Source organism: Chaetodon trifascialis, chromosome 21 (assembly GCF_039877785.1).
Source record: "Chaetodon trifascialis isolate fChaTrf1 chromosome 21, fChaTrf1.hap1, whole genome shotgun sequence".
NCBI classification, from domain to species: Eukaryota; Metazoa; Chordata; class Actinopteri; order Chaetodontiformes; family Chaetodontidae; genus Chaetodon; species Chaetodon trifascialis.
Genome location: NC_092076.1, coordinates 11,704,007 through 11,728,316, shown reverse-complemented (window position 1 = coordinate 11,728,316; position 24,310 = coordinate 11,704,007). Strand labels below are relative to the sequence as shown.

At 40.9% G+C, this 24,310-nt stretch overlaps 1 protein-coding gene across 1 annotated transcript; it reads left to right on the top strand.

The window, feature by feature from the left end:
* The first annotated feature begins 7,948 nt into the window (after nt 1-7,948).
* On the top strand, nt 7,949-16,364 carry lrrc4bb (leucine rich repeat containing 4Bb). Its single transcript, XM_070990095.1, has 3 exons — nt 7,949-8,353; nt 12,200-12,811; nt 12,926-16,364. The coding sequence occupies exons 2-3, from the start codon at nt 12,569-12,571 to the stop codon at nt 14,915-14,917; spliced, it is 2,235 nt and encodes a 744-aa protein (XP_070846196.1). The 5' UTR covers nt 7,949-8,353; nt 12,200-12,568; the 3' UTR covers nt 14,918-16,364.
* The last annotated feature ends 7,946 nt before the right edge of the window (nt 16,365-24,310 follow it).

The window sequence follows — 24,310 nt, the reverse complement described above, 5'->3', positions numbered from 1 at the left end:
AACTACAAAGAGACTGCTCAGATTAATGATTTATTCCTGACCTCTAGCAGTCAAGTGCTGGGAATCCAGATGCTAACAGTATGAACAGATATGCTGACACTGGAAACTCACTAACACAGTACATTTAGCATCTATGGGTGAACTAGTGACATTGACATGAAGGCTGACTTTGTAGATCCTCAGAGGTAAAAGCTGCTATAAGTAGAACATGGCGGTGACGATTTAGTCAGTGTCAAAACCTCCAACATACTCTATGATCCAGAGCAGATTTCAGTCAGACGCTTTCTCTGTTATCCACATTCCCTTATTTTTAAGTACAGGCTTATAAAATGAGGCAGAGACATGTGTTTGAATTAAGAAGACACCTCAATTATGTGGTCTTCTATACTTTATGTATTAAATATTTAAAGCTGCTGTGTAGGCCTAATAAAAGCAACCACGTCCCTTAAGTCATATGCATACCCACTAATGCTACAGCCCTGACACCTGCTGGTCAGTTTACGACAATGCACCCACGGTGAGTCGTGTCAAATTTGGATTTAAAGTGAAAGTGAAAGCTTTTTTGGCAGTGAACATTGGATTTCCTGTAAGCACGGAACAACAACAGATCGATTATCAAGCAGCCCAAACTGTAAGTTAACTCTAAATATTAAATATTTTACTCTTGTGAGTCATTAAAGATATGCAGAGGTTGAAGAAATATTCAGCTCCTTTACTAAAGTAACAGGACTGCATTCAAAACGTATTTACAGCAAATATTATCAGCGAAATGTCCTTAAAGTATCAGGAAATGGCCCCTGTGGTTAAAATATTATTATACGACATTACTAGATTGTGAATGTGTAAGCAGCATTTTACCGTTGTAGCTGGTTGAGGTGGAGATAGTTTGATGCCACCAGTTTAATCTGTAGCAATCCACTGAATCTTACAAGCAACTACAGCTGTCAGTAGTGAAGCAAAAAGTACAATGTTTCCTGTTGTGTTGTGTGTGTGTTTACATAACAATAATAACTGCAAAAATCAATCATGTTTTCTTTGACATATTGAAAGTATTGAAGTGTTCTGCCTTTCTTTGCCACAAGCTGTGCTTACACATTAAATGAAGGTGACAAAATGCAGCCTTGTTATTACACCAAATGTGGAAATATATAATGTTTTATGTTATATGAGCAGACAAATGCGTTTTCCAAGTCATTCACAGTGAAAGAAATGCACATCCTGCATGCAGTATAATTGGAGCAATTACACAGCAGGTGGTGAGCGGGGGTGAGAGCCCATTCTGTACAGCTGAGGTCTTTCCTGCAGCAGACACTCGTTCAAAGTATTCTTATGAAATTAGGAAAAGTCATCAAAACATCAAAATGGTAAAATTCTGTTTATGGTTGAAGGGGGTTAAATTAAACTTGATTATTTTTTCTTTTTCAGGAAAAATGACAAAAATTAATTTATATGTGGCTGGAAACACTTTGGGCTCACATAAGAAGTTTCTTGGTAAGCTTCGCAAAAAAGGCGTGAAGGTAGTCAAACCACCGGAGAAGGCTGAAGTGACCATTGTCTTCTGTCCCATCGTCAGTCGTTTTCAGTGTGACGTCGATTCAGCGTTATCCAGCGCCAGCGGTAAACAATGCACAATCCCAAAAGCGCATAAAAATGTTGTCTTTTAGATGCAAACGATGACCCGTGTCTCCTGTCTTTATCAAAGAGTCAGGGCATCAGGAAGTGATTCTGGTGGCGATGCATCACACTTTTGACAAGGACTACAGGTTACCCACTCACAGAGAGCTGAACAACCCTGCTGTCAGACTTGTTGTGGACTGTCTGTTTCATGAGACAAAGGGACTCCTTGGTTGCCCTCGCAATAAAGAGGCAGTCAAAATGGTCTGTGACAAGGTAATCAAGCAACAGGTTAAGCACTCTTTTTACATGGTGTAGTATTATATTGGTATATGGCGAGTACTGCGATGTCAACCAACATTTACATTGAATGTTGCTGAGAAAATGATACATTTATTGTTTTTATTAACAAATTATTTAACACATTTCATCTGAAATAATTCTGAACGTATCCCCCATCGCCACCTTTGTATGTACAATAAATTCATTACAGTTTAACTCTTTTTTATTTCCCCTTTCTGCAGCTGAATCCTGGACGTAAAAGAGTTTTCCCAAAAATTTTTCAAAAATGAAGGGGGGACTCAAGTACAAGAATGTGGGAGAAAAATATAAAGTGGAATTGGAAAAAAGCAACAGAATCCAGTGAATGAGGAAGTAGGGAGATTGAAAATGAAAAGCAAAACAGAAAAACAATCTAAGATGACTTTTTTTCGGAGTGAAGAGGACCAGGACAAGCCAACTCAGCCCACTTTCACCTGAGTCTGACAAAACTGCTCTTTACGCTGCCTAAGCTACAGTGTTGATGCATGTCCATGTGTGATTCCTCACTCTTTCTCTTTTTCACTGTCGTGATGGTCCAACAATTATATGCTGCTCTGCTGTTACAGTTTGTGCTTGCATTTATGAGACACTCTTTCTGCTTCTTTAGATGTAATTTTTGTGTAGATTAGTAAATTCCAGAATAAAATAATCTCATGCATACATACGCAGTCTGGTCTTTGTTGATCTGGGCTCATTTCTTGGTTAGAGGTCTACTTTACAGCAACACCTTCTCACTGAAGTTGTCAGCGAGACATTTTGTAGCCCCCTGCTTTTGCCCAGTGGCCCCTGAGAGACCAGGACAAGAGAGGTGGAGCTGCAGAGTCCAAGCCCCTGCCGGTACGTTGATCCTGTTATCGTTCATCTGCTGGCCACTGTGAAACATATGCTTGGAGCTGTGCATAGGTTATGAGTACAAATGTCCTGTACATGTTGTGATAGATGGAAAAAGCTGCTGTTGATGCATAGTTCAAGAAGAAAGTGATGCTTTGATCTAAATGCTAGTGTCAGCATGCTAGCACGTCCACAGTGACAACGTTCACATTATATGTCACAGTGGCCTGCCTTTGGGTTTTGCAGCAGCGACTGCCTTAACCTCCCCTCTGCTCTTCCGTTTGATTGAGGGTGCTTTAATGATGAAGTTGTGTGCATTTGCTGTAGTGTGCAAATTCTGCTGAAGCATCAGCCTGGCACAAGGCTGGACACTGATTCCCCTGGGATGTCTTGTAAATTGTATGCTGATCTGTATGATGGTCTGACTCTTGCTGACTTTGTTGATTCATATGAGCCTGGAATAGTAATCTTCTCGTACAAGGTGAAAGCTCTGTATTCTGTCATGTATTGACCCAGATTTTTAGCTTGTGCTGTTCTTTCTTAGCCATTTAACTCTGTGTCATATTTGCAATTTTATAATCATGATACTAGATTTTCCTGACATATATTGTGAGGTTATGATGCCTTGTATATGCTGAGATCACTGTAGTATACTTTCAGCTACATCATGCCTCTGGCTGTATGGAGTCACCAGTTATCCTTGTGGTCTCTGCTGTAGATTCACTGTTGTCCCTGTAGAGCAGCTCTTCCTGTGAAACATATTGTTGCTCTTAAAGCTGCTCTTTCATAATGAGGCCTTTTAATTTTATTTACGTTGTAGGGCTGAGGTTAAAGAGTCCTTTCTGTTTTTGCAGTTGGTGAACAAAAGATTGGCCACACTTTAAAGTGTCATCGATCATGATGTGGTTTTAGTAGATCCTGCGTATTGCATCTGCAATACAAAACCATTGCCTTCAAATGTATTTGGAGCCAGCTTTGTTTTTGTAGTGAATCCTTTAGAGGCAAATGCTTTGGGCCAGTCTTGTTGTAGCACTCTTGATCAACACTCAACTTTACATGCCTCTGATGTGGTTTCAGGATAAGGTTTGCTAAAGCACTTTCAACATCACCAAGTCTCCCATTTCTTTAAAGAATAGACATTTGAGGAAATATGCTTATTGACTTTGTTGCCAGGAGTCAGATGAAAAGATCGATACCGTTCTCATATCTGTTTGCTAAATTAGAAATCCCAGCAGCTGGTTAGCGTAGCTTAGTACAAAGGCTTGAAACTGGGGGAAACAGCTTGCCTGGCTCTATTCAAAGATAACAAAATCTGCCTCACAGCAAGTAAAGCTCACTAATTAACATGTTAGATCTAACTGTTTAATTCAGAAAAAAAATCTGAAGTGTAAAAATGACACATTGTGGCTGTATGGTTGGGTTTTAAACTTTTTGGTTTTGGAATCTCCACAGGTTGACTGACAACTCACGGTGACAAGAGTCTAGCTGTTAACAGCGTTTGTGCCAAGCTAAAATTCTGATTGTAGCTTCTAAGTTAATGTAGAAAACATGAGACATTGGCATTGGTCTTTCCAAAATGTCGACCTATTGCTTATAAAGATCCTCACATGAGCCATATTTCCTAATTAAACTAATGTACAGTAGGTATGTTGCTGGTGCCCTGACAGGCTGGCTAACTTTATGGAAAAGAAGCAACTTCTGTCTTGCGAGAATTCAAAGTGACTTGAAGAAAATTTTTCTTTCGTAAAAGTGAAATGTCCAGTGTGTTTATCTTATTCTCGCTGGGAAGTTCAATTCTTGATTCCTCGTCCCCATTTGTCACATGTGAAAAAAAAGATGGTCTTTGTCTTATCTTACTCAAGTTTATGGAATACAATACAACGAAATATCTGATGGTTAATTAAGCTATGTGTTGTATGTAACGTGAAATAACAGTGACTTAAACAGCTGACTGCACTACACTTGTTTGTCCACAAGATGGCAGTTGACGATGACATTTTCTCTGGGTTGAGGCACAGAGGCTGTTTGGTAGGCCAACAGCACCAGACTCTCCAGATACTCCATTACTGACAAAGTTGATGTTACAAATTCAGGATCTTGGCTGTGAAAATTAAAATGGATGGCGAATGAGGAAACGGCTTTCAAGAATGGCCATTTGGAACTGAAAATTCTGTCAGTATCGGTCTTGATACGATGATTTCACAGCTTCATTAAAATTTCTATTTTCTAAAATGAAACCGAGAAGAAAGAAACAAGTCTTTTAAAGTAGAAATCCATGCTAGTCTTATTAAATTCATATTATCTTGTTGTTGTTTTTCTTCTTGACATTCTTGAACGCACCTCAACTGAAACACTAGAACGCATCCTGTTTGCATCGGTGCACACACTGCAGGCCCACATCTGCATATGAACGTGGAGACATGCCAACATGCAAACAAACAGACACACACACACATGCCCTCACACTAATACACACAAACGCACTGTGTACAAACCAAAAGTGAGTTCTCACAGACAGGAAATGATGTCAGTTCTTGTCTCCAAGGAGATGGAGGCAGTTGCTAAGATACTGTGACACTAGGATTTTTCTCTCTATCCCCCCCCCCGTCTCTCTAACACACACACACACACACACACACACACACACACACACACACACACACACACACACACACACACATAGGGATGTCACCATGAATAACTCGAAACTCTCCCTTGTATCTCTCTTATTACACAGATGACAATGAGCACCAATCCAACTTTTTTCAGTTGCATTTCTAAAAATAACCACCAAAAATATCACTTTGTTCACAACCCCAATTGGACGCTTGGGGCCATTAAACAGATCACTAATGCTCCTCACCCAAATCTAACATCAACGCTTCTGCTACAAAAATTATCCACATTCCTAATCTTGGCTTTGAACTGCTTGCAATTACTCAACCACCCACTTCCAGAGCGGCGAGGCCCGTAGCTAGTATCCCGAAACGATGGAAGTGATGGATGTGTATCAGCACCCCTCCAAAGCTTCTTCACAGTGTGAGCTGCACCTCTCTCGTGCTATCAGCATGCCACATATGTCTTGGCACTAGCATGTTGCTGCCAAATCCTCATCGCCCTCCCCTTCTCCTCCCCTGTGGCTCCTAACACAGCATTAAGAGTTTATGGGGTTTTGGTTGTATTGGAAATGCCATGCACTCGTCTTCTGGATAGCAGGATTAGCTTTCAGCGCTGTATTTCTACTCCAAGAGCCTTCCTGTACTGATGACACAAGCAATACAGGGATGAGTGTTTGTTCATTTACTGTGCACAAATGCATGTCCCTCACCCCCCCTCCACTCCATCGCTCCCACACACACACACACACACATGATCAAGGGTGCCTGCGCACACACAAGCGTACCATACATGCATAAGGGGGATATCAGATTCAATGTGCAATGACACAGTGAGGACATAGAGTGGGAAGAGGGGGAAGGAGGGAGAGGCACAGGATGGGTTTGGCATGGGCGGCGTGGAATCATTTTAAATGGCGCGGGGGTTGGAAGGCAAAAAGATGTACAGGGAGAGGAGAGGACGAGAGTGGCAGCAAAAGCCCTGAAAGGCAGCCAGGGTCGGGCGAGAGGCTGGATGTAGGCTAAGATTTCAGCATGAGTGATAGGGAATGAGGGAAGAGGGAGAAAAGAGGGAAAGGAGGAATATCCTCTGCACCACTGTGTGACTGGAAATTTAATAGAGGGAGTGAGATAGAGGGAGAAAGAGAGGGAAGGAGAGAGAGAGGTAGATGGGTGGGAGAGAGAGAGGCAGAGGAGGGGGAGGGGAGAGGAAGAGAGAGGCAAAAGGCACAGAGACCTCATTGCTGTGCAGCTTTCAGCAAAAGCTAGTGGTCGTGAACAATGCTCACTACGGCATTCACCGAGAGGGAGGGGACGAGCGAGGGAGAGGGTGAGGGAGAGAGAGAGTATATATCTTGGGAGTCTTTCTGAAGCATAACTGGCCTTCTCCGTCCTTTGACCTTTAGTGTGAGCTGAGACAGAGCAAAGATGCGCTGAGATTTGTTTTTCCCTACGAACTAGCCTTTGGTTGTGGATACAAAGCTCCAAAGCATGCTTCCTCCTCATCCGCACACATTTTCAACTGGAACAAATGCTACAGTCTCCTCCTTGTGAGGAGGGGAGTGATTAAAAGAGCTGAAGAACTTGACCAATGTGGACACACACATGACAAAGATCAATAATGGGAGGCCACTTAGAGAGAAAGAATGGCATCTCTTTACTAGCTAAAGCTGTCTTTATTGGCTAATAACTTGCTGACATCTTTCTCAATTTACTAATTGAACCGTGCAGCATTCCACTAGTAACCCACTAAACTCTGGACCCTGCTTACAAAATCCTTTATTTGCACATTTTCAGACACATCTGAAGGTTTGAGTTTTATGTGCAAAGCTCAAAAATCTGCAGAGTGTTTACCCTCCAAGTCTGGGTGCTGACGGCAAATAATAGAAGTGGTGGCTTCCTTATGTAGAGCTTTAAATCAACCATTGTGAACCACTTTTTTGGGGTGTGGGGAGAAAGAATACTCATATGCAAAGACTGCAGAAAACAGATCTCATTAGTTTGCTAGATTTAATCTGAGCTGGCCGTTACTTAAATGCATGTGCTAGCACTGCACATTCATTACGAATATGGACATTAGTAGGCCTACAGAACTCTTTAAGACTCAGTGGAGCAGAAATGTTTCTTACTGCAGACGTTTATGGTTCAGCGGTGAACAGGTGTCTATTCCATGGTGGTGAACACTCAAAACTGACCAGAAATGCTTGAAATTTCACAGAGATGGGAGAAACACAGTGACTCAATTTATTCTGATTCAATGGTGCTGAGTCATATTAATAAATATGAATACATGCTCATTACATGCATAGAGCTTATGCTCCATCGGGGATACGAGATAAAACCTGCAGACTGTAAAATAAACCAAATGGAGTGTGAGGAATCTTGCAACGTTTAGCCATAAATGTAGAGATTAGACGTTTAACAATCTAAAGAGCGCAGGTTCATCCATAAGTAGTTAGTCCTTCATCTATTCTTCTGATGCTGTCTTAGTGGGATTCAGACTGAAACATACGGAATGTGCGTAAAGAGCCGCTTATGCTGGACGCAAAATGCTCTGCCCACCGGGCGCCGTCGCGTTTGCTGCCTGCGTTCCTCTCCAAGGATGATAAGGCGCATGGATGCACTCGTCCCAGACCTCGTCCCTAAATGCGATAATACTAACATCATTTTCTCCAACGACCCTTAATCTGATCTCTTGTTTTTTTTGTTGGTTTGTTTTTTTCCCCCCAGTGCGTGTGTGCTTGTGTGTGTATGGATTGTGTTCATCTTTAACCTGCCATAGCCCCCCGCGTTGCGTTGGCGCTGCGGAATAGCCTACAAGAACAAGAGCCAGCTCACAGCCGTGGAAACAAGCGAATCAATTTAGGGACGAGAAAAGGAGACAGATAGCGGGGTTGGAAAACTGACGATCGGGAGAAGGGACGAGGGGAGAGAAAACATCGACCTTACGCCGCAGCTGCCGAAACATTAAGGTACGTGTATGTTGGATGTACAGGTAGAAGGGACTGAAATGGCCGGCGTAATTATTGCATTTGTTACCTAATCTGCATGGATGCTGAAATCACTCACCGGATGACAAAACTGAATAATGAAACGTACAAAGGTTGCACAGATGAACAGTAATTCAAGTAAATAATTAATATGAGCAAACGATACAGTCAGGGTCGATGTCAGCTGAAGAAAGTCGCGGTAGTCCTTGCAAATGTACTAAAATAACACGGTTCCTTATGTAAGCCCGTGTGTTTATTATATTATTTCCCCCCCTCCCCAAAAAAATGCTGAGCCCGTGGATTATTTTTGGGTGCAGTCGTGTTGTCATTACCCTGAAGAGAGAATGGATGCAAGCCATTTTGTAATGCAGCATGTGCAGAATTAGGCCTATTCAGAATTTCAATTGCGTTCCCGAGAAGGTGCGCCGTAGTGAGCGCAGCTGCATAGATGAATAAGACCATTCTGTTGAATTGTAGGAGATATTAAGCTAGAGGCTATATGATGAGCAGAGATTGCAGATTAGAGGTTGCGACTGCAGGAGGAATTCTCAGGTTATGGCTTTCTTTTTCCTGCTTTTTCCCCCCTCAGTTGATTTGAGAGAATCAGGCAAAATATAAATGTCATCAGTTGAAAGTTGAGAAAATATTTGACGTGAACCCGCAATATTCTCTAAAAAACGCTGGTTGAATCTATACTGGTGAAATGCGTCCCATCCTACCCCGATTCCCACGTCCTGAATCAATCTAGTGTTGTCATAGTTACAGCAGATGATGTTGGCCCTGCTGCACCTGTGTCGCTTTGTGTTCATCTCGACCATCTGTAAATACATGAGGTCTAATTGGGCCTTGTGTAGGCATACAGGAATCATCCCACAGCCCAGAGCCTCGCTGTTTATTGAAAACAACACCACGATTTTTGCCTCTTCATAAACCTTAATGACTTTGTTGTGGAGAGCAGGGCATTGATACAATCAGGCGCTTACGATGATGTGATTGGTTTGTAGCAATTGGTCAGCAGCTTGCAGCTAATTTGTCTTTTCACGACTGAGCGCTTTCTCAGGCCTGATCGAATAATCAATATCTACATGGTTGCAATCTGCTCTTGACAGGGAAAAGAAACGGCTAAGATCAAGACAGAGAAATACCTGTGAGTGAAACTGTAAAGCTAAAACACAATAGAGCCCATGTTTTAACCATGCCATGAACCCTGAACACATTCTGCACAAGGACAAGGATTTAAGGAATGGCCCTCAGATGAGTCAAGGTGTTATTGTAGAGAAAAATGACCATCATGGGTGTACACTGCTGTTCTTGTGCTCTCATGTGGTGGAGAACTTGAAGACAGGAGGTCAAGGCAACAGGAGTCCTGCTCGTAGATTCAAGGTCTCTCCCTTAATACAATTTTACCCTGTATGGTGTTTGTTTTCTCTGCCCACCGACTTTTGCCACCTAATGCAAAGATAAAATGTTACTTTGAGAGGAAGATACACCGAACTGCTGATGGGAAATGCACCTTTCCTGTAATGATGAAATGAAGGAAACAGGAGCTTTAAAAACAGCTATTTTGCATTTTTTGTATTTTTGTTTACCACAACCGAAAAGAACAAACTTCTCTATTACCTCAGCGTTTGCACATTTCAAGACTGGTGGCAGAGGCAGGACAAATTAAGGAATGGCATTCTCGAAACCACCTTCACCTCCTAAGAGAGCCTCATCCAAAAGAAAAAAGACAAGGGTCTTGGCCAGTGTCTCTATTGAAGCTGTAGTGTATGAAACACTGCATGGATGAACAACTTCTGTTTTGAGAGCACTGGTATGATCAATTATTTGACCAGCTGAATATTAATGATGTGTTTCGATGCTTCCATGAATCATTTTCTGTTGAGCCTGACAATTGTAACCATCAAACCACCATCCTGGAACAAATAACACTTCTGACATCCCGGACACACCTTGAGAAATCTTTTCTCCAGCTCAGACTAATTATTGAAATACATAATTTCCTGCCGGATGGGGATGAGAAAGAGACTCTTCAAGGAAGGGCGGCAGTGTAAAGAACACCATAATGATGAGTGCTGCAGAAGGCCTGCATTCAGTAACATCGAGGTTCAGAGATGACTAATGTGTTGTTATTTCTCTGTGGCAGTTACAGTTGGGACGGTTGTGGATATGGATGTGTGAATATCTGTGTGTGTGATACAGATAGAGAGCGTCTGTGGGATGTGCACAGCATCTGAAAAAAGTCTATTTTTAGCATGCACTCCCTTATGAGCCTTCTTAATAGCTGCTTTAAGAGTTCTCAGAGCTATGTTTTTAATAAAGACTGATGTTGACCTAATCCTCAGACCTTGTAGATATTAAGATTCATGGCAAATTTGTTCCCCCTGTTGCAATATTTAAGGCCGAGGTTCAACTGAGTACTTTCTCAGGATTCCCTGCGCATATGCAAACTTATATTTTCATATACAAAACTAGATTTTCAGCATTCAGTGTTTGTTCCTCTAGATAAACACATTTACCGATTAAAAGACTCTTGATTTTGTGAAGGGAGTAACCATTAAGCTTTAAATCAAATAAAAGTTGATTTAGACCATGAAAGTGCTGCCGATGGGTTTTGTTCAGCTAAACACAGTAATGTGGAATAGGGCACTGGACAGTAAAAACACAAGATGGTGAGTGAGCAGGTTGCCACAGCAACCGTGTTTCTAGGAGCGCATGCATCGTCGCTGCATAGGAGAGGAGATGCTAAGGACTGCCATGGAACCTTTTCAGAAATGATCAATTTATTAGAGAGTAACCATGTTTGGAAAATGCAATCTTACACTGGTCTTATATGAAATATGAATGTTGCTAACACAGTGGCCGTACATCAGTGACAAACAACAAAGATCTTATTTGTTTTCCACAGACAACACAGGCTTGTGACTGCCGGAGTCATAGTGTCGAGCACGATGCGCTCAAGAAAACAATGAGCACTTTCTATTTGGTCTAATGATTGTAAAGGAAACAACTCAACCTTCTCTAAATTTAGTGAGTCTGGTGATGCTTGCAGCCATTTTTGTTTCAAGAAGTATGTGACACTCTCTTAACCAAAGACAGACAAACTGTATCTGTTTCAAAAGCCATAGAAGCATTTTGCACCATCTTTTCTCCCCTTTGTCGGCAATCTTCTTGTTGTTTTCATGTTTGGTTCATCAACTTTAGTGGCTGGAGATTGTGTCTGATTGTGTGTGTATTGTACACAGCATGTGCATTGCAGTAAAATTTCAGGAGTCAATAATCATTCCTTCATATCTTAATTACTAAGTTACTGCTGCTGCCTCACGAGGGATTGCATGAATCTCTGCATTAACCTTAGGTCTAGATGAGTCTTGCTGGCTGTTGTAATTGCATTCACTAACCTTGCATTCTTTTAAATGTGATATTCTACTTCTGCCAGTGTGTTTCTGACTAGAAGCATACCAGTATCATAAAGTGGATGATGAGACTGTCATCCTAATGGGTCTGCTGCAGCACTTGTGACCCAGCTGGAGGTTTTCGAATTTTGTGGCCATTTCAGACCATGACCCAGATGTTAAGTTCAACCTATGAAGAAAATGGCAGCTGACTCACCAGTTAGACTACAGGCCACAATTTGAGAGCCACCTCTTTAGAAAAGAAAGCCTGACCCATCTTGTCATACGCTCTGGCGACAGGACATTGTAATATTTTGAGATTTAAATTCAGCGCTGGGAAGACATGCATACATGTGCTAGGCTAATATCTTAAAGCTACTGCACTTACTTGACCTCCTTCCTCTCTCTCTCCTTTTCTGTCTTCTCCCTACAGTGCAAAGCGACAGCCACTACAGAGACGACGCTTTCAAGAGCAAATCCTCCCACAAATTTGATATCTGTTCTAATAAATGTCATGGGAACAAAAAATACAGGCTTCCCTAACATGACATGTTGAAAGGAACAAGGTTTTTGATCGTCAAAGAAGCATGAGCAAAGTAAAATAAAAACCTATTAATGATAAATCGAGCCTTTAACATAACATTACACTTCATCTTCTCAAATTTTTAAGTCACTGCTTGAAGGAGAAGAAAATCAGAACAAGAGCATACAACATGAACATCAAGATAAGCACTTAAATTCCCTTGTTTGGAGGTGACTGATCAACATCATAGCAATAGGGGTGGGTCATGACTCAGTTGCCATGCGTGTTGTCATGGTGACCAGCCCCTGTACCCCTTCCCCCCTCCTCTGGTTGGTCCAGCTTTTGTTGTGGTTTCACAACCATGGACCTCAGCTGACAGAGGCAGCACCCCCCTGCCCCACCCTCTGTACCTGCTCCAATCAGGCGAGCCGTGTCATCTGTACAAGGAAGAGTTTAGATCAAGTCCCGGACAGTATTTCAGAGAACACAAGATACCTCAATCTACAAGAGAACACAATTCAGGTAAATATGGCCTCATCTGCAAACAGACCATACATTCTGACTGATTAATTTATTTTGACAGCAGTAATTTTGAGGTTGCTACAACATGCCTCCATGTTTTTGTTTCTACACCAGGTGATCAAGTCTGACACATTTAAGCACCTGAGGCATTTGGAAATCCTCCAGCTCTCCAAGAACCACATCCGGCAAATTGAGGTGGGAGCTTTCAATGGCCTTCCCAACCTCAACACACTGGAGCTTTTTGACAACCGTCTCACAGTGGTGCCATCACAAGCCTTTGAGTACCTCAGCAAGCTAAGGGAACTATGGCTACGAAACAACCCCATCGAGACACTGCCGGCATTTGCCTTTCACCGTGTTCCTTCTTTACGCCGTCTTGATCTAGGGGAACTCAGGAAGCTGGATTTCATCTCAGAGGCTGCTTTTGAAGGTCTGGTCAACTTGCGCTTCTTGAATCTTGGCATGTGTGGCTTGAAAGATATCCCTAACCTCACCCCACTGGTACGACTCGAGGAGTTGGAGCTGTCAGGGAATCAGCTGGGGATAGTCAGGCCAGGATCTTTCCAGGGCCTGGTGTCACTTCGCAAGCTGTGGCTAATGCACTCCAGGGTGTCAGTTATTGAACGCAATGCTTTTGATGACCTCAAAAACTTGGAGGAGCTCAACCTCTCCCACAATTCCCTGCATTCTCTGCCCCATGACCTCTTCACCCCTTTGCACCAGTTGGAGAGAGTACACCTCAACCACAACCCTTGGGTGTGCAACTGTGATGTTCTGTGGCTCAGCTGGTGGCTGAAAGAAACAGTTCCCAGCAACACCACATGTTGCGCTCGCTGCCATGCGCCCCCAGGTCTAAAGGGAAAGTACATTGGGGAACTAGACCAGAGCCACTTTACCTGCTATGCCCCAGTGATTGTTGAGCCACCCACTGACCTCAATGTCACTGAGGGCATGGCCGCTGAGCTGAAATGTCGTACTGGAACGTCGATGACCTCTGTGAATTGGTTCACTCCAAATGGCACTCTGATGACCCACGGATCATATCGAGTTAGGATCTCAGTGCTTCATGACGGAACACTGAACTTCACCAATGTGACCGTGCAAGACACTGGGCAGTACACTTGCATGGTAACCAACTCTGCTGGAAACACCACTGCAACCGCCGTGCTCAATGTGTCTGCTTCAGACCCCAGCAACAGCTACAGCTATTTCACCACTGTCACTGTGGAAACAGTAGAGACGGTAAGAGGAGAAGAGGAGAACTCAGCAAGACAGTATATTAACGAGACCTTCATAGATTTTCCTAATCCTACTGTTCAGAGAGGGGTGTTAGAGGGCCGACCTGGCATCACTATATCGCCTTCTCTCTCCTCTCTTTCTTCACTGTCTCCACGGGCCAACAGAGCTACTGAAAACGCAGTGACTGTGTCCATAATGGAGGTAACTAACATTCCAGGCCTGGATGATGTAATGAAAACAACTAAGATCATCATTGGTTGCTTCGTGGCCATTACCTTTATGGCAGCTGTAATGTTGGTGGTCTTCTATAAGCTCCGGAAGCAGCATCAGCTACACAAGCACCACGGTCCTGCCAGAGCCATTGAAATTGTCAATGTAGAAGATGAGATCGGAGCAGGGGCCGGGAGTGGCATCTCTGGTGGATCAACAATGAATTCTGGCAGTGGTGGAGAAGGAACCCTAAGGATACATCATCCAGAGATAGTCAACCTTCCCAACATTGGCCGTACAGATACTCTCAACCATTACTATAAGACCCATCATTTCAACAACAACGTGATGGGTCTTAGTATTGGCGAAGGGATGGGACCAGGAGGAATGCTGACTAAGAACCAGCAAGGCCAGGATATCCCCATCTCCTGTACCTCGGTTCCAATCTCTACATCTAATTTGCTCTCCTCATCAGGCAATGGCACCAACACCAACCCCACTTCTATGTCCCCTCCGCTGCCAATGTCTCTGCCCATGCCTACTATGGGCTTACATGGATCGATTAAGGGTTTCATAAGCCAAAACCAGAATCCCCAAATGGAGCCTCTCCTCTTCAAGGGGAGCTCGAAGGAAAACGTCCAAGAGACTCAGATCTAAAAAACAAAAGCGAGAGTATAGAGAGAGAGTGAGCAAGAGTCGGAGACAGAGAGGGGATTGATGTTGGGTTTATGCGCGGAATGATTAGACACTAGAGTGCATTGACATTACACCAGGAGAGAGGATAGACTGACACGGCAATACACAAACACATAGACTTATCCGTGACAGTGTACTGAGCCAAGGATTACCACAATGGGCCACTTGTGTTTGTAGTAACGATCATGGCCATGGAGATCAAGGAATGGACATTGCTACAATGTAAATCTGTGCCAAAGCAAATGTTTTTTGCAGTTTCTACAAGCTGTGTTCTCATAGGGAAAAACTAGCCTTTCAGAGTAATCAGTCCCCAAATTGTTGTTGGCCAGCAGAGATGAAAGACATGCATAGCACTCACCACACTGAAGATCGGACATATTACAGAACAAACCCCAAGAGACATTTTTCTTCCACACAAAACACAAGCCACACTCTCTCTCGAGTGACTCAATAGACTTTCTCAAGGTGACAATTATGTAGGCATAAATAGATGGACAAAAAGGTACAGTGCAGTACAAACTACTGTGAAAAATCCACAAATTATATAAATATATTTTCATTTAAATATGTATCATTGCAGACTCCAATGCAGAGATATTTTGGGGTGGATGTATAAGCTGGTATAGTTTCTTTGTGAATAATCAGGGGCGGTGATAGTGGAGGTTGGTTATGATACATGTTTTAAGTTTGGCTACTTCTCAGAAACATAAGGGCTCAATTGCAACACTCATTGTGAATCTTTGAATTGGCTTTGTGACATAAAGTCCATTTAGGTTGTAGAACAGTAAATGCAGATCTCTGTTTGACAAACTTTTTTCTGTTGCTTCAGTAATAATCATTACAGACTTTTGTGTTCTGAGAGTGTATTATGTATTTTGTAAAAGCCAGCTACTTGGTATTTGAATTGACAATTCTGATACTTAAATGCCAGCATCAAATAATGGTGAAACGACTTTCCACAGACACGGAAAGGTAATCCAATGCAGAGAACTGTATGGGTAAAATAAAGTGTTGACAATGTGTTATTTGAATCAGATCAGTAGCCAGATATTTGCTTTTAGACAGGAATTTGATATGACCTCCTTGCTCATGGTTATCATAATCATGCCATAAAATGCTGTTATAAGGATGATTAGACATCCAACTGCAACAGCATTCAAGAAGGGATTAAACATCCATCTTAGGATGATTGGAATGAATGGAAATGTACAGTATATTAATAATAATAATGTCTGGTTGTATGACAATTGTAAGATCCACATTTTTACAGTGTAACTTTCATATGTTAAATGCCATTTACGCTTCTTGCGTTCCAACTATGTATTTCTTTATTTTTGTTAGTTTGATATAATGTGTACAGTTGTCTAGCCATGTATCATTACGTGTGAAATAAATCAATCATATATTGGGTTGTGGCTGGTCAATATGGCAACCACATAAGTAAAGAGTGAGACATTATGCAGGCCTCTGTGCTAAACCTGGATTGAATGTATGGTTTGTGGTTTAGCCATTAGTCATCCTGTTAATGATAGGTGCCATCTGCTCTATTAACATGTTCAGACAGGCTTTTAGTCACTCTCCTCTAGATGTTCTACAGACACTACTGGGTTTGCAAAATTAGTGTTTTTAACAGAACAAGATGAACTTATTTTTAAGGAAAGTGCTTTTGTCTGAAATTAGCCCTCACTGTGCTTCTCCCATGGTGATTTTTTCATGCTAGTTTGGAAATGGGTTGAAATGGGAAGAGGGATAGAGGAAAGGTGATGTTTTGAAATTATAAATTACCTTTCTTTTGGATAACAGACTGTATTTATCAAGCAGGAACCTAAAATGTTTGTTGCAATTGAGCACAAACTGGACATGCAACCAGTTATTCAGATAAATGTACCTGAGATAGTATTACCAACAAAGTCATATCAACAAGGTTTTTGACTGTAATGCAGCTCTGTATGTGATTTTGCTGTTTTTCTTTTGTTGCATATATATATATATAGGAGCTGTTTTATGTGAGTGATGATGGTTTTTCTTATCAGCAACAAGCCCACACTTATTGGAAGAAAAGGAACACTGAGCGATAATAATAATGGTGATGATAATGTGAGAGATGATATCAGACAAAACCCATCCAGATTGTACTGTCACAGAGGTTAATCCATGAAAGGAACATCTTCTACATCAATGCACACCACGTTCATCCTGTTTAATGCCAAACATCCAAGCCATCTCTTAAAATCAACTGGTTTTGCCAACAATACCATATGCAAACGGATTGATCAAATAACTCAGGTTGTCTAAATTGCAGCCATTTATTTCTCAACTCGGTGTTAGTGTTTTCGGTCGTGAATCTCATTCAAAACCATAGTAAATGTAAATGTGTAGCGACCCCACAGACAGATCTAGTGGGCAGGGTTCAACCGTAGCCCCGCAGAGACACAAATAGAATATAAATGAAGGCTAAAGAGACAACATATGGCCGCTCCCTTGATGTGCTACATTTGGTGGCTCTGCCGTCAGATTTCAAAGAGCATACTAGATACCTCCTTGTGTGCCCTGTGTGAGCGTACATTCCTGCATGTTAACCGTGGAACAAATCTTCTTACCTTAACACCGCTGTAGCAGTGTTTTATTGTGATGGTGACTCACCTAATCGGCACAGAAATGCTCCTTTCATACCTCTGGGCATCCACAACATTCACTGTTATCATCATTATTATTAACATTTGGAAGAAATGCAGAAGGGCTTTGTTGCATCTTAGTATAGTGGCTGCCATTGTACATAAAGAACTTGATGCGATTTGAAAGGAGGCTCATTCTACAGCAGTGATGTTAACAAATGTTTGACCCCTTTTAATGAAGATCACAAGCTTGAGACTGGAGCCTGAATGTGCATATTGGGCAACTGAACCTCACTGTACTGTATGGTGGTGAGGTGATGCAGTTCGGCTACAGATGGAGCACTGGCATATGTATATCATCTGCATCATCCGTTGCTTACAATGGATGCTTCAGCCCAGATGACATTTCTTGGTTTGTTGGAAGCAAAACTCCGTAATCAAATGGATTATCATATCTGAGACACCAAATTGCAAGGCAAGAAAATGGACTGACCTTTTGGTTCTTTAAAGGTAAGCAGTTCTGTTTGATAAAACAATATAAAAAAAAAAGCTTTTTAAAAGGAGAGAGAGAGCAGTGTTAAGAAAAATTTAGATCTCTTTAATACAAAATAATGATTGAAAAAATGTCATTTTGTGTTTTTTTTTGTTTGTTTGTTTCTTTTTTTATTTTGCAGTTGTTGGTTGTATCTCAGTATGTGATATTATCAATTTGGGTCTTTATGTATTGTCATTAAATGTCATTTTTTTCATGCGTTCATCCAGGTACACAGTGTGGCAGAAGAGTATTCAATTATAGCAAGATCAACATGTGCTGTACTTGCACTTCAATGACTGTCATACAATGACTGAGAGGTATATTATTTCACTGTTTGCTTACTTCTGTGACTTCAATTTTGCGCCCGCTGTAAGGAGTTATTCTGCTATTAGACGCATATACCACTTTCATTCTTTGTTGTGATTTCATCCTGCAGAGCACCACAACTAACTAAATGAGAAATGAGTTAACAAGTTTAACATGATGATGTTTCAAATAAGTTATTGCGTGAAATTTTATAAAACAAAATGAAAAAAGTCTGAACAATAATTGTGTTTACACTGTATTTTATGACTTGATTTTCCTTCTGTTTTCACACTTAGATCAGGAGACAGGAAAGACACTTTCAAAATAAGGTTATGGTTGGACACAATGGCCACTTGTACTCCAGCTACAGCACAAAAATACTGTAACTTGCTGGTAGCTCTTTATATAACCAGCTACATGCAATTGTTATGGTGTTACAGCAAATGTAGCCATTTTTGGATATTAAAAAGTTCCAGCAGCTCAGAAACTGTCGAACAGTTGAACAATTTGAAGGTGCTGCCACTCATTTCTTGAACTGTAAATATCTGTAATCATGAAAAAAAGATCATTGACTTAACTAAAGAATTTCTAAAATAGTATTACAAGGCTAGACCTGGGCTGATAATTGTCTAGAAATACATTTTACTGATCTATTAGTCTTTGCAGATTGAAATCCTAAGAATAAATTAGCTGACTAACTGATTAAGAGGAGTAGCTGTAGAAGAAGAGACAAATTAATCAAACAAATTCAACACAACCCTATTACAGCCTGTAATCACTATTGCATGGTGACCGCCTTAATAAATCAAATGGCCCATCAGGTTACATTAGTGTAATTATACATTAACCTGCGGTGACATTTTCTTTTCTTCTTCTTATTATTATTAGCATATGTTGTGAATTCTGGCAAATAGTTAAATAAAAGGGAAACAAACAAATCAGTTCCTTTAGTGAATAATCAGATGTTCTCCATGCAAGATAAAAAAAAGTAAAAACAACTCATTGCATTTGGGTTACCTTGCTGACATCTCCAGATGCAGTGGACTCACTAATTTTTTACGCTGGCTAATAATGTGCAGGGCACTGGGGCTTCGTCAGCACATCATTATCACTAATTCTTATCTTGAAAGGGTTGATAAAATGGAGCTTGATTCCTTTGATTCACTGTGTTGCATTCTGTTCTTCAATTCATCCGCATCTTCCAGATTTGGTATTTTTAAGCTTATTTTGAACCCTGAGGTGAGGTGAAACTGTATGGCCTATCACAGATGTCCTCTGTGCAGTACAAGTCCAGCCCACATTACGAAACAACAACCACCAGGGATTCATGCAATAACAAATGCATCAGCCATGAACCACGATGGTGAATTTCAATTATATGTTGAGATAAAATGTTTGTGCAGAGAGATTGTGTTTGAAATGTCTTAGGTGGCACTATGCAAAGTCATTTTCATGAATGTAATTGTACTTGGCTTGTATTCTCCAGAGATCTCAGTCCCCATTCTTGGACGTAATGTTAGGCCCGTATGCTGAAATAGCAATAGAAAAGACAGCTACAGTATATTATGGTTACATTGCAGTATTTTCTGAAGACTGTAACCCAAAGCAAAAGAAAGATATCAAACCAAATGTTCTGTAGCACCTTGAGGTGACTAATTTTCAAGCAGATTATTAATATCTATGTTTGCAGCTTTTTGCTGTTCCTCAGCTTGTTTTAGTAGCGAACAAACACATAACGAATGCCTAGAGAAGACTTGAATTTGCCTTTTTCTTGCTATGTTTGAAAAGGGTAACGCTCACATGAAGCGGGGGGTGTGAAGTGAGCAAAGAGTGTGTATGCAGCAGAAAAGAATACATTAATATGCACTAAAGATGAAAGAGAAATGCTCTAATGCAAATACATTTAGAGCATTCTGTGATCTTGGCGTGAGTATAATGTGACGGAGTGGGATCAAATTTGAATTTGAAAAGGTAGATACTCAAAATGCCAGTCTCAGCCTTCACAGCATGAACAAACACATCCACATGGAGTGTATCTATCAAAAATAAATCCCCCCCTTGTAATTCAAAACTATGTAATGTATCAAAAAGAAAAGAGGAAATCCTGATTCCTGTTTGGAAAGTATAACATTCTGCCTGTACAGTACAAGGACGTCTCCATTTGCACGTATGTGGTGCAGTCATTTTCTAGAAATCCACTGTGCCTGCACTATCCTCTCCTTTTCCCAACGCTGTCTTTTCCCTTCAAATTCAATAACCTCCCAGCTGTGTGTTTCTCCAGGGATTCCCCAGCTCCCCCTGGCCCACAGACAGACTGCAGAGTCTGTGGGGAACCTGACACAACATAAACTCCACTGTGAAGCAGAGGTGTCAGAGTCTGTGGGCTGCCTCTCCGCCAATCGAGAAACCATGAAAACGTGAAAGCCTTTTATTTATTCACACTTTAAAGGCTGCAGTGCGCAACACATGTGTTTAATACGAACGTAGTGTGTTCGATGCGGCTGTGTGGGCTGCAGTCATAGCAAAAAGAAAAAGAAAAAACTAAGTATAGCTTCTGTGGCCTATTTAGGCATTGTTTATGTGAGAATGGGCTACACGGAACCGTTAGCAGGCTTAGCTCGGACTGAGAATTCAAAGTATTATGGAAAGTATGAGGAAAGGATCACAGTGACCCAGTTGGACTTATTTTGTGTAAGATGGATAAAAGGAAACCAGAAGGCTTTTGATTAAAAGTCTGCTCTTTGTTTAAAGATTCAGTTTTTGACTGTTATTACATGAAACTATGTTGGTGAATTATGAGCTTACTACTGCTGTTCTCAGAGGGCTTTCTCATACTGTACTGAAAATACTTTGCTTTTGTTTCAGTCTATATTTAGATTCCCTCTCATTAAGAGCCATGCGGCAGGCCCTTTGACTTGGGAATAATGTTACTTTCCTCACCCAGAGATCTCAATTAATAATCCAGAGAGAGAGGATACACAAACATGCGATAGCGAGGCCTCAATGGTAGACGTGCATCATGTGCACTTGTGCACTCAGGAGCTCTTGTAACACCAGACAGTTCTTCACCTCTTCTGAGAATAAAACACTCAACCTGACCAACAAGGCATGTCACACAGAAAAAAAAAAAAAAAAAAGAGTTTGTTTCTCTTTCCGCTAAATGCTGCTGAGGTGGGTGTGGACTAGAGTTGCTGCTGTATATGTTAGTATAGGCTTGAATTGACAATGAGTTATGTCAGGCTTTCATATGGCGTGTGACATTTTCTTTGTATTGCCCAAGAGCTAACGGTTTGATTTATTCATGTATGTATTTATGTGCATATTAATGGCACAAGAAATTACATTTTCGCCCTTAAAGTTAATACAAAATGTTAAAAACACTGCATATTTTGCTGAAATTAGTCTGATTATTTCACCGACTCTAATTTGCTGTAATGGGCCAAAATGAGACAAAAACATCTCTCTTGATGCTGAATCCAAATGGAAATCTGAAAAACTGTCAAAAAAAGCCAGAGCACAATGGGCTACTTTAAAATGCTCTCTAATCATATTATATTGTTACCAGAAATAACAAAATCTCAATGATGCTATGTTCCACTGTAGGCCTGTACTTGAAGATGTGATTCAAGGTAATTACTTTCCTATGCACATTTTGTTTGCAGCATACATTATGAACAGACTTCCCATGTAATTACTGGAGGAAGGTATGTAGCAAATTGTTCCCCAGTGCATGCACTCCCACACAAACACACTTTTCAGGCACTGTGCTGATGTTGTTATTAGATACACTTACTTGAGTATTGATTTACCATAACTGCAGACAGGGGTCATGTTTTTACTTTACTCGGTTAATGTTGTGGCATGTTTTGCTTTTTATGGCACTCTGAATTATGTAGTGACTTTTACTTGCCCTGTTCATGCTTCAGTAATAATCACATATTCATGCTCTGGCACTAATTGTTAAAGGAATAGTTCATCTTCTTGGGATTCAGAGTAATTCTTGCTGTGAGTTCAATGACAACATTGATACCACTTTCATGTGGGCACAGTACATATGAAGCTACAGCCAGCTGGTTAACTTAGCATAAACAAGAGGAAACAGTTAACCCAGCTCTGTCCAAAGGTAACAAAATCCACCAGACTCTGCAAAGCTCATTAAGAAACATGTTATATCTCTTGAAAATCTATATAAAATATGTTGTGTGAAACTGAGTCATTGTGGAGTTTCTCCAATAAGTTACTGGTCATGACTAAGAGACGCAACCCCGTTAACCTGTTGTTTTACATTTCAGTTTCTGTGCAGATTAAACAAATTAGATATAATGTGTTAATTAATGAGTCTTAGAGGAGTATTTTCTTCATTTCAGACAGAGATCACCCATTTCCAGCTTTCTAAACTAAGCTAATCAGTTACAGGCTGTTGCTTCATAATTACCGTACAAACATGAGAGTGGTGTCGATCTTCTCATCTGACTCTCAGCAAGAAAGCGAATAAACGTATTTCCTAAAACGTTTAAATATTACTTTAAGTCAGTCTGGATATTGGATAACAAAATCTGTCACGGTATATGCTAAATAAAATTGTTCAATGTGATATTGACCTACTGCTTAATTAAGCAACATTATGCAACCATTTTACTATTAACATCCTCAAAATCATTATGATGGTACACTGACTTGGAATAGGGAGAATGGCTCCTCTCATTCCCCCTCTGCACCCTGAATGCCTGATCTTGTGCTGCAATGCATTACAACACACACCAGCAGCTATGGGTACTAATAAGAAGAAGGTAGCCCGGTATTCTCGTTACGGGCATCAAGGTGGAGGCATTGTTATAAAAATCCAAACCTCATACACTGTTAGCAGTGCATGAAAACTTTCCATTACATTACCTTTCTAACTGAGCAAGCAAATGTGCATTTGCAAACTTTTTAGCAGTGAACGGGAAAATGGCAGCAGGGTGTACATCCTTGCCAATGTTTGTCTCAGAGTTTCGTAGTTTTTTCAGATGCCAAAAGTCATCTAACCACAGTTCCGACTCAGGTTAGCATGCAAATACATAAACTCCGCTCAAACCAACAAACTTTGGTCAGTCTTTGTCAATCTCACACCGAGTAAGCCTTGAAAATTTGTAACATGGCAAACTTATCTCAGCTAGCTTGTAAGAAATGACACGGTCCCATGTTGCCTGTTTGGAATTCAGCCTTTTTCCTGTTGCCAACAACATTTTATTCAATCACACACATACTTGACTTCTGTCATTCTTTTTTGTCATGATTTTTATTATACTGGTGTTCATCTCTAATAAAATTATGCAGAGTCATATTTGTGTAAAATCCTGTAACATTACTCTACCCTGTCAGCTGACATGGTTCTTTGGCTTCTGATGTAGTCTTGGCCAGTTCCAAATCCTTCATCTTGTCAACAGATGCATGCGTCCAGCTGTCCAGCTGTATTTATGACAGTGTTGGCAAAGTGTTTTGCACTCTGAAACTGTAGGGGTATCAAGTCTCAAATAACACCAAATCTTGCATAATGCTGCTTTAGGCATAAGATGAGTGCTCAAGGCTGAATCCAGATGAAAATCCTTGCCAATAACAAAAAGCAGAAAGGTTGATTTCCTGTGATTTTTATCACCCTTGCTCATATTTTCTTTTACAGATACAGGGAAAGCATGGCTTCACAATATACTAATCGTATATGACAAAATCTCAAAAGTATTGTAGAAAACTGCCCTGTCACTATGTCTATAAACATTATTTTGGCTTCCTCTACCTGGAAGGAGATCAGCACGTGGGGTATTTCACGGGGCATTGACCAAGAGAAAGGAAAAGTGTGGAGATCCCTCACACAAATAACATGGTGATATATTTGAAGGCAGAAGCAACTCATCCTTC

What these genes read in the sequence shown, in the direction of transcription:
- lrrc4bb (XM_070990095.1), top strand. Translation starts at nt 12,569, where the DNA reads ATGCGTGTTGTCATGGTGACCAGCCCCTGTACCCCTTCCCCCCTCCTC. An exon ending in TACAAGAGAACACAATTCAG is followed by an intron (nt 12,812 to 12,925) that starts GTAAATATGGCC and finishes TTTCTACACCAG; the next exon opens with GTGATCAAGTCTGACACATT.